Here is a 10,523-nt window from a genome sequence, read left to right as displayed (position 1 = left end):
GTGGTCCGTTGAAACACAGAGCACACGCACACTGTTACCACAAGCTCCCCACCCGTTGCAGGAGCACTTCCGTATGGTGACTGTGTGCTCGGTTGCGTCTATCTTCACCGTCACCGAGCCGGATCTCTTCCCTTCACCTCCAGCTCAGACCGCATGGGCCTGCCCCAGGCGGGCTACGCATCTGCCCATAGCTCCTGCAGGAGGGCAAAGGAAAACGTCTGGCCCCGTCTTGCTTTCCCATCATGGTCAGGTCAAAACCATGTATCTCGTCTTTCTTTTTTTTTCCTTTTTCCTCACCTTACTCTGGTCCTCTGGTACCCTTCGCCTCAAGACCTTGTCCCTGCAAATATTGCACGCTTAGGGAGGTTCATGACAAGACAACCACTCCAAGATCCCGGGTTGGATATATAACTCCCGTCTCCTCCACCGCCTCCTTTCCACTCCAACCTCTCCTCCCCCTCCCTTGACTCTATCAGTCTCATGTCCCCAACAGATCTATCCACAAACCACCTGACCATCCGTTCTCTTTCTTACAACAACTCTATCATTGTCACCACCACCATCACCACCACCACAAACATCCACAATATAACATCATTATCAACACCGACCTCCCCTTCCTGACCTCCACAGTCTGGAAGTTATCACGCAGACCCCTTCAGAGGCCTGACAACATGGTTCGACCAACGATCCCCCGTGACCTCGACTCCACCGTCGTCTTCGTCACGCCTTGCCCACTGAGCCCTCTTCCCATGCCGGCCTCACCAACACATCCCGGCTTGCCCGTTCAGTCCATGCCGGTAAGTGCCACCGCCACCGCAGCACTGCAATGCACAAATTCTCGGGCGAGGGACCGTAAATCATCTGACAATTCTCACTTCTAGCTCCCGGGTGTGCGTTGTCCCACCTGCGCTGCCAATGGGAAGGAGGTTTGGGTAATCCCCGGTCGTGCATGTGGAAACTGCGGAACACCGTGCTGTTGAATTCGTTGAGGGCGAACAACAGACTCGACGGGAACGCTTTCGGCCCAACCGTGCCGGCATTAAAACTTTCTCGGGTCTTCTTTCCTTCGTCTATTATTCCATCTCTCTCTTTACGCGTCGTGGGTTTTTGACGCCCACGGGGAAAAAAAAGGGTTCCTGCCGTCTGGTGGCAGCTGCGCTTGTTACACTTACAGAGACGAAGCTTCACGGCAACAGTTGACAGTCCAGGACTGGGTGATACACACCATCATGAGGTTTTCAGATCATCATGAGATTTCTTACTTGACCCCTCACGGGGCGCAAAAGTAGAAGACATTACAATTTCTTTCTAACGATTTTACTACTTTCTTCGCGGGGGCGCGGATCGGGAGAAGGGGGTTTTCCTAGAAGAGAATAAAACTAGGCTGTACGTAACGGGCGTTTTCACCAGTATCTCGATGGGTTGACAGGAGCACGGGCACGGTCATGGTCCTCTAGATTGAATACAGAACTCCCTCTTTCTCTTACTATGCACAAGCTGGCTTCCTTGCGCGTGCTGCACACATGCCGTGTATTGACTTGGCACAGGCAAGAATCATGGGCAAATCAAAGCCAGTTAAACTGCACATCGTTCTTGCCACAACCGGCCGCTTTCAACGGCGACCCTAGGAATTTTCTTCTGCCAGTCTGCACAGACCCAGGATTAACGGCAGCCAAGATCGGACACATGAACACAATCCGCCAACCGGGTAATAAAAGCCACACAAGCAACATTGAGTATGTTGTGCGACGGACTCAGGGCAGTTAGCAAGCAAGGGGTCCACCGAACCCGGAGGTCCACATTTTATCACCTACCTAGGTAGGCTAACAGGCATGTCTTGCCACCTTCTTTTCATGTCTCAAGGGAAAGGAAGCCCCAGCCCTATATATAGTAGATAATATATAGGTGTCTTCTTCTTTTTTTTTTCTATAAGAATAGAAATTTAATAAAAACTTTTTAATCTCTTATAATTACTTCTTTTATTTATTTTATATAGATTATAAATTATATATTTCTTTAATTTTATTATTAAATTAAAAATAAATATTTAAAGTTTTAAAATAATAAAATATAATATATTTTTTAAATTAACTTAATTAAATTTATTATATAAAACTTTTTATAATAACTTTTAAATTATTTATAATATTATTTATTATTTAAAAATATTTATTTATATTAAAATATTAAATTATATTTAATTAATTTAAATTAATATTATTAATTTATTAAAAATTTAAATTATTATAAATTATAAATTATTTTATCTAATATTAATAAGTATTATATATTAATATTATATTTATTATATAAGTTAAATAAATATAAATTAATTAAAATAAATAAAAATAAAAGTATTATTTTTAAAGATTTTAATTATATTTAAATAAATATTTACTTATTTATTTTATAAATTATATTATTTAAAAGTAATTACTTAACTTATTAAATAAATTAAAATATAACTTTTAAATAAAAAAAGTAAATCTTTATTTTTAAAAAAATTATTAATATCTAAAATAATTAATATACTTTTAAATTAAAAAAAAATTAAAAATAAATTAAAATAAAACATTAAAATAAATAAATAATATTTTAAAATTAAATAAAAGATATTAATAGAGGGTAGATAATTAAATATAGTATAGACTTAGTATATATGTAGGTTTATAAGTAGTAGCTGGTATTAACTACTCTAAGCTATTATGTTGATGACCTCCCGTGCTTCTGGACGGGCGGGTCCATGCCGTGCCGGGCCCCGTATAGGACAGAACGGATCGTTGGGCACTAGTCGCGTTGCTCCCAAGCCCCTTTCCTTTCTCCTCCCCAGGCAAAGGACAAGGTAACGAACTTTTTGTTGGCTGCCGGTTCCCGTCCTTGGTCGGTTCCAGAAAGCTTCATCCCGCCTGTCACTGCCCCCCAGACGCGCCCGGGAGTTGTGCCTGCACCCGGGCAATGGCGTTATTGAGGGAGGAGAGTGCCCTAATATGTGGTACTACACACCGAAAGTTGGAGGTGCTCTCTATTGCCCGTCCTCATCTCTGGGATATCCAATGTGAGTTGGGCAGTGACTCGATAATTGCCAGGCCTGTCTGCGCAAGCGTCAATCAGCTGCGCATGATGAGGTACATGTGTAGGAGTTGACTGGCGAATCATCTTGTCTATGCCCGTGGCTTCACGTGTTGGACCATGCCACGCAGCACACCGAGCAGAGCACTTGAGACCAGCCTTCTTAGGGAAACGCTAGTACTCGCGTTTTGCTCAACCTTACCGCCGGGGGAGATCCGACGGATGCAAGATGAGAGAGCAAGATGAGAGAGGCTTACGATGATTGAGGGAACTAGGGCTGCGGCGGAACGGGAGCCACAGCATTTGCCGTTCTGCGAATACACAGTCTGAGAAGGGTGTGGGCTACGGGTTCTGACAATACAGCTAGCATGGTCTATCGTCATCATCGTGACTTGCCTCTTGCTTCCAGGGCTATTAGCTACAACCCCTTCCATCACTCAGTGGCTAATTCTTCTACAGGTAACTAGTAGCTAAGAGTACCCACTATTTATTATAAAGTATAATATATAATGAAGCCGGGGGCGAGGGCTTCGCATCTCGGGGCTGGGGGCCCTCTGCCCCCCGACCTCACGGTTAACGGTCTACTTACGACGAGTAAGGAAAAGGACTAAATAATTACTTCTAGGTACTAATTAAATAAGAATGAGAAGGGATAAATTCTTCTAAAAGTATTTTAAGAGTGAGGTACCTATTTATATAGCTTATATCTAAGGTTATTATTAATTATTACTAATAATTAATAAAATAATAAAATAATAAAATAATAAAATAATAAAATAATAAAATAATAAATAAAATAATAAATAAAATAATAAATAAAATAATAAATAAAATAATAAATAAAATAATAAATAAAATAATAAATAAATAAAATAATAAATAAAATAATAAATAAATAAATAAATAAATAAATAAATAAATAAATAAATAAATAAATAAATAAATAAATAAATAAATAAATAAATAAATAAATAAATAAATAAATAAAATAATAAATAAATAAATAAATAAATAAATAAAAAATAAATAAATAAATAAATAAATAAATAAATAAATAAATAAATAAATAAATAAATAAATAAATAAATAAATAAATAAATAAATAAATAAATAAATAAATAAATAAATAAATAAATAAATAAATAAATAAATAAATAAATAAGTTTATAAATTTTTATAATATAAAATATTAAGTATTTATTATTATATTAAAGTAGTATATCTATCTTTAAATATATAGCTATATAATAGAAGTAAAACCGCCTGTCTAGTTTAGTTACTATTGTAGAACATCTACCACTCCTCGCCTGTAGTAGGATACAGTAAAGGAACTAGAGGATATCACGGCCAGCATTCTATATAAGCAAGGCGACTCAAAGAGACCGCCTGGAGTTATTAGAGCATGATTCTCACGAACAGGACCAATTTCGATACACCTAGCCTTGGATGATCCCCCTCAAGGGCCTATCAATCAGATCCCCTCCCCAGAACATTCTTTGGCTAATACGTCTAATTTGGAACAACTGGTGCAAGACGGCTAATCAAATGGTAGTCGAGCAACATGGCGATATCGAGGGTCTGCTTCTAGTATCACCGGAGAGCTAGGCTGTATTTTAGTAGGTACAATTCCCCTCGGATTGGGTATCATTAACAAGGGTGTATGAGGACCATCTTGTATGCCCGGTGCTGACCTGAGTGCCTAGGTAGGGTTGTCTTGATCTTACAGCTGCATGCATGTAAGAAGAATATGGCGTAGAGTCCTCCTGGCAACTTTCCCCTTCTACAGTGGCTCTAGTTCAAAGCCTGCTGAACATGCTCCCACCTGCTCTCTACCATCCCGGCAAACTCTCGGATGTCTTTTGGGCCCAAACCCCTTCCACCACTCTTCGATATTCCTCGTATCCTTGTCTCACCGGTTGTGCGATCTACCACGACAGTGATGCTCTCGTCACACAGACTTTCCTCCAGCCTATCCGGGTCAACCAGGAGAAAAGATTTGCTCTGACCGACCACTTCTGCCTCTCTCTCATTGAGTAAGGCAGCGGTGCATGCGATGGGCAATCCGCGGACACTTAGGGCCCTGCTCTCGGTCCGGGAGCACAGCACCATCTCCCTATCGGGGTCCCACCACGCCCGCGGCAGCTTCGTGTCCCTCAGTGCCGCTAGTATAGCGATCCAGGCCGCATCGAATGGGTTGCCATCGAACGATACGAACAGCACGTCGATGTACAGCACCCAGTAAGCCTTGATCTCAGGCTCTGCCACGTCTTCGTCGGCGTTGCCCTCACCCTCGTCCATCCTGTCATCCTCGGCGGCGTCGAGGCTCGGCGGGGTGTACCACACCCTCAGGTCGTCGGAGTCCAGCAGCTCGGTGGTGTGCAGCAGCGAGTACACCCTTGTGCTCAGGGTCTGCGCCAGGGTGGTGGGCGGCACGCCAGGCAGGAACTGCGGCGCGCATCCCGTGGCCAGCTCGATGTTGGGCACGAGAAGGTCGTAGTCGCGCAGCTCCCTGGCGCCGTCCTGCCTCGCCTCGGCGTCCCTGTCCTCGACCACATCCAGCTCCACCTTGGTCTTGGGTCTCCTCCAGTGCGGGATGCTTGTGGTCGGCAGGAGTTCCCCTCGCACGCCACAGATGACGCTGGTGTCGCCGATCCTCACCATGGCGCTGCCGTGTGCGTGTGAGAGTGACGAAGCGTTTATGTTGAGCGGGCGGGCCTGGTGCGGCGCGCGGCCGTTTGTCCGCGTTGGCTTGGCCGGGGCGGCATGGCTGGAGGTTGGCTGGAGGTTGGCGAGGACGAAGGGGTGTGGGGAGAGTTTTGCGAAGGTCTGCGGCGTGAAGGTGGTTGAGGCGGTCATCGTGAGTCGTCCGGGGCCCCGGATGGCGGATGGGCTTTGCTTTCGACTCTTGTGTGTGCTGCTGGGATTGTGCTGTTGTCGTGTAATGGGCCTTTGGCGGGCGTGGACATGCGAGGCAGACCAGGCCGCGGCACTGTGGTTGGAAATCCCAGGGCCAAATTTTCGTCCTCGGCCTTGGTGGGGCTGTCGGCAAGCTGGCAGATAATGCAGTAGCGGGCATGCAAGGCCTGGAGCTACCCCGCGGCTGCCTGCCAGCTACCTACCTAGGTACCTAGGACCTGGTAACATGATCGTCAGGGCTCCCTGGCGCACCACCCAAAGTGACGTCTTCGGCCGGCAGAGCCTCAATGTCACGTCTTACTTGCCCAGCCCAGGGCAGCCTCTGCTCTGCTCAATTGCCACGCTCGGCCCATCCCTGGTACTGGCCGGCTGCGGTTCGCGATATCGTCTGCGCAGGTTTATCCAGTGCCTTGCAGTATAAGTCAATGGATCGCATTAGAAAACTGTTCTAGCAGGTCGACGATCGTCGTGTCTGCCCCGCGCAGAGATAGATAGCCACCGTTCCTGGTGCCTACTATGTAGATATGACGTAGAGCTCCAGTCTTTGATATTCGGTCCTGCAGCCCAACCCTCTTGCATTGGACAGCAGTGTTATACCTAGGTACAAGAAATGATCCTCCATGACGGAAGGCCTGAGGGCAAGCCAGGCTCTGCTTGTCAGATTTGCAAAGTGATATGACGTACACGGTCCAAGATGGGATGTGCGGCCAGCTATATCAATGTGCGCGCTGGTGAACGAGTCGCAAGATCCTTCTCTTCCCATCATCATCAACTCTCCCGACATTCCAGACTTGTTGCAGACGCATTCAAAATCACATCCACAGATAACAACACCAAAATCACCATGACTGGCACATCGTCTGTAGGGCCCATCAGCGTTGCCGGCGCCGGTGACCAGCGCAACGTCAAGAACTCTGGGCTTGAGCAACGTGAGCCATACGAGGAGGGCAAGGTCAACTCTCACAATACCAACGACTCCAGTATGTCCCATTAGCCATCCGTCACATCTGTGTCTTCCAGTTGTACTGATCAAGACTGTAGAGGACCAGCGATCCATCGCCAACCGCTTGGCAGCTGAGGAGAAGAAGGACGACGAGCCCAAGGACGACAAGGAGACCGCACTGTCCAAGAAAGACCCTACACTTCCTGTATGTTCAAGTCAAACATATGCATTTGAAATTCGTCAACGCTTCGCTAACATGGTCATGGCAGGCCAAGCACCACGGCAACGAGCCCTCCAAAGGTGCCAAGATTGACGCAGAGCTCCAGGCTGAAGAGGAAGAGGCCATCAACAAGAAGAAGGCGGGAAAGACCGACAGCATGCCCGGCAAGAAGAACTAAGTCCAGTCCGGAGGATGGCATCTATAATTCCATGAGGCGACATTGTCAGAAGGACAGTCATGGAAGCAACAAACGGCACAGGGCATTGGGTTTGGGTTGTCCTGTTTGAGCAATGGCGTTCAAGAGGCATAGATTCGACGTGAAATGCATGGAATAAATTGATTTCTTGATTTCAACTGTGGAAATATGTCTACTGGGCTGCTTGTGTGAGAACTACTCATCGTGTGCTGTGAGAGATATTGGAGAAAGACGAAGCTGCTGAAAGGTCGTGTCGTTTCTGACAGACGACCACCAAAACAGGCCAGCAATGCCAAAGTGCTCTAGAAAAGTGATGGCTACCCGTCATCAAGTCTGCCTGGTCGCAAACGTCCTTGGCCCTACAAGGCGCGAGTCGGCGCAGTGGGAACTACCTGTTTCAGGCCAACGTCAGCAAACGGATTCCGCTTCAGGGGCTCCAGCTGGAAAGAGAGTGACGACTGGGAGATTGGGCATGGGTTCAGAATATGTAAGAAGTGACTATCACTTGGCCGCAAGGTATAGCACAGCAGGCGAGCCGGCCACCAGGCGGGATCAATCGCAAATTATTCTCATCATGAAAGGACAGGCCGTCCCAGGCGTCAAAGGAAATGAAATCGTGGGTTGTAGATGAGTCTTACCGTTGCTTGTCTGATGCTGATATCATTGAAACAGTAGACACCATGTCCCACTCTTGCAAACAGGCACCAAAGCCATGAGGGATGACTGGTCAAGATGCAGGGGGTTGGTGTTGTGGTTGTGGTTGACGAGGTCGAAGCCAAGGTGCAAGAATTTTGCAAAAGGGAGGAGATTTATGTACGAGCTTGGTTCGGTGCATGTTGCTTTTTTTAGTCAGACTACAAGGGCACGGGCCACCCTAACCTGGGACCAATTGGAGGCAAAGCGCAACCCAGCTCTACTCCAAAATCTGAACTGCCAGCTATTTACCGCCTCTAGCAGGGGGAACCTACTTATCACAAGGGGGGACAAGGCAGTTAGCTATCCTTCATGCACAAGACACCCTCCTATAGTATACCTTCCTATAGGACACCCTCCCATAGGACACCCTCCCATAGGACACCCTCCCAAGGGCACCAGGACACCCTCCTCAGGGACGCCCTCCTCTAGGACACCTTCCTCTAGGACACTCTCCTCTAGGACATCATCCCATAGCATATCCTCCTATGAGAAAAGTATCTCAGGATCCCTCTGATGGGATGAACCCTAATAGGATACCTAGGCAAAGGCATAGTGTGGGAAGTCACCCGGGCTCTATGACATGCTGAGTGTTTGCAAGCCTGCAGCACATTCCTATAAGTACTGTATGTATGTGAAAAAGAGCTGCATTGTGATACCAAAGCAAGGCGAACCAAAAAAAAAAAAAAAAAAAATTAGGGAAGCTATGAATCGAACATAGAACCGCCGTCACCACTTCCTACGCTCTGGACATCCTCTGAAGACACCCAGTCACACAGGTTGCAGGATACGTCGCTCTACCAATTGAGCTACTTCCCAAAATGTTGTTTCTTGCTCAGACCAAATTTTTTCTATCTGATATCTGTTCCTACCTAGGTACCTAGGCATGCTCTAAACTAAGATGCCCCCCAGAATTTGCTTGCAATTTCTGCCACCTCAGTGCCCTTGGTAATGCCAAGCTCATGGCCAGCATCTAACACCTCCACCTGGCAAGCATCGCCACCAATTATGCCCCTTGCATCTGGCATGATCTTATGTTCTGGTACAATCTGGTCATGGGAACCGAGGATGAACAGCAACCGCCCGCCGAACAAGCCAGGCAGATGGGGATTCTCCCTTCTCGCAGAAAGAAGGCTTCCCAATCTCTTCCAGTCGTCGTACCGCTCATAGATTGGGGCGTATCGCAAGGTGCTGATGACGGCCGGTACGAAACCCTTGTGGTTGTCCAGATGCCACGACATGATGGAGGCCGCGGTGACTTGAGGTCGGGTCGGTGAAATGATGGCATCGTCCCAAGGGTCGCCAGTCGTGAAACTGCCATGCCCTGCGGCTATAAATTTGGGCTCAAGCCGCCGCCTGTACCAACTTTGAATCAGCCAGTTTGGCCCCCATCTCGAGTTCAGCAGGCGGGTTCGCCAGCCAATGTCACCAAGTCTCTGCAATGATCCAGGTGCGACCAAGGTTAATGACCGGACCAAGTGCGGGAACCAGCTTGCAAAATTAGCAGCAAGGCCTCCACCCAGCGAGTACCCAATGATGTGGAAACCCCCGTTACCTCCCACCATGGCATGGCCCGTCCAGCTGACCTCGGAGCTCGCCAGGACCATCGTGATCTGGCTCGCAAATAGTCTCTCATCATAGTCGACATCCTCGGGGTCTGGTGCGTCCGACCATCCACGGCCAAAGAGGTCGAAAAGCATCACTCGATAGCCCTTGCTAGCAAGAGTGACTGCGGTGTTGGAACCGGAGACGCTAGGCATCGACAGGCCGTGGAGAAACAGGACCCTCTCGCCATCTGACGGGCCAAACTCGAAGACGTGGATGTTGCCGTATGGAGTCGGGACATCGCGGCCGCCCGGAAGGGCATCGGGAGGATAAGGAAGAGATGAGAGCTCCGTCGGGTGAGCACAAGGCAAGGCTGCTTGCTCCCGCTCCGGCGCTTTGATAACATTGCCCGAGCGTGCTGGGAAGAGATGACGGCGCAATAAGAAGGCTGCGGGCAGGCAGACCAAGGCGACACTCGCGATGGACCTGCTTGTACGGGTGTCCATCGTGAGATTCCTGCGCCCTTGGGCAAGCACTGCTCGCGGGCAAGGAGGCTGCCCAACAACTCCACACGACACCCAACACTCGGAAATGGCGCTGGTGTTTCAGGACGACAAGTCACTCATATGAACACAGCTATTAACAAGGAGAAGAAGATACAAGAGTTCGACAAATCAGGTCCGTAATATGTTAGGTCTTTCCCAGGAAGAAGCTGGGCCGCAGGATGACGATACACGAATGGCCAAGTGAAGAGATAAATGTCTCGCGAACCTTTCGAACTGCTCTATCACGTTGAGAATCAAGAGCAGTAGATACAGGCGGAAGTTTCGGTCTACCGCCCAGCATGAAGCTGCCTAATGAAAGGAAACTCTTAAGGACAAAATGCTGTCTATCGCAATAGTAGGCAACTGTACCTCGCTGGGCGGATACCGAGAAAA

General features: G+C 47.4%; 3 protein-coding genes across 3 annotated transcripts; 1 reads left to right on the top strand and 2 right to left on the bottom strand.

Annotated features, from left to right (window-relative positions):
- Nucleotides 1–4,429: 4,429 nt before the first annotated feature.
- On the bottom strand, nt 4,430–6,072 carry KVR01_002019 (uncharacterized protein). Its single transcript, XM_044794912.1, has one exon. It carries the CDS (start codon nt 5,926–5,928, stop codon nt 4,864–4,866), a length of 1,065 nt encoding a protein of 354 aa, XP_044647034.1. The 5' UTR covers nt 5,929–6,072; the 3' UTR covers nt 4,430–4,863.
- A 760-nt stretch (nt 6,073–6,832) lies between these two features.
- On the top strand, nt 6,833–7,329 carry KVR01_003829 (uncharacterized protein; the record flags this gene model as incomplete). The annotated part of the gene is made up of 3 exons (XM_044788546.1): nt 6,833–6,968; nt 7,030–7,136; nt 7,201–7,329. The coding sequence occupies 3 exons, from the start codon at nt 6,833–6,835 to the stop codon at nt 7,327–7,329; spliced, it is 372 nt and encodes a 123-aa protein (XP_044648844.1).
- A 1,523-nt stretch (nt 7,330–8,852) lies between these two features.
- KVR01_002448 (uncharacterized protein) lies at nt 8,853–10,504 on the bottom strand. The gene has a single exon (XM_044786959.1). It carries the CDS (start codon nt 10,089–10,091, stop codon nt 8,937–8,939), a length of 1,155 nt encoding a protein of 384 aa, XP_044647463.1. The 5' UTR covers nt 10,092–10,504; the 3' UTR covers nt 8,853–8,936.
- Nucleotides 10,505–10,523: the final 19 nt, after the last annotated feature.

This window comes from Diaporthe batatas (genome assembly GCF_019321695.1).
Source record: "Diaporthe batatas strain CRI 302-4 chromosome Unknown Contig00003, whole genome shotgun sequence".
Taxonomy (NCBI): Eukaryota; Fungi; Ascomycota; class Sordariomycetes; order Diaporthales; family Diaporthaceae; genus Diaporthe; species Diaporthe batatas.
The sequence above is the reverse complement of the archived record's forward strand: the minus strand, read 5'-3'. Positions and strand labels throughout refer to the sequence as shown.

Bases quoted from the DNA above. Each gene is read 5' to 3' on its own strand.
- KVR01_002019 (XM_044794912.1), bottom strand. From the start codon at position 5,928: ATGACCGCCTCAACCACCTTCACGCCGCAGACCTTCGCAAAACTCTCC.
- KVR01_002448 (XM_044786959.1), bottom strand. From the start codon at position 10,091: ATGGACACCCGTACAAGCAGGTCCATCGCGAGTGTCGCCTTGGTCTGC.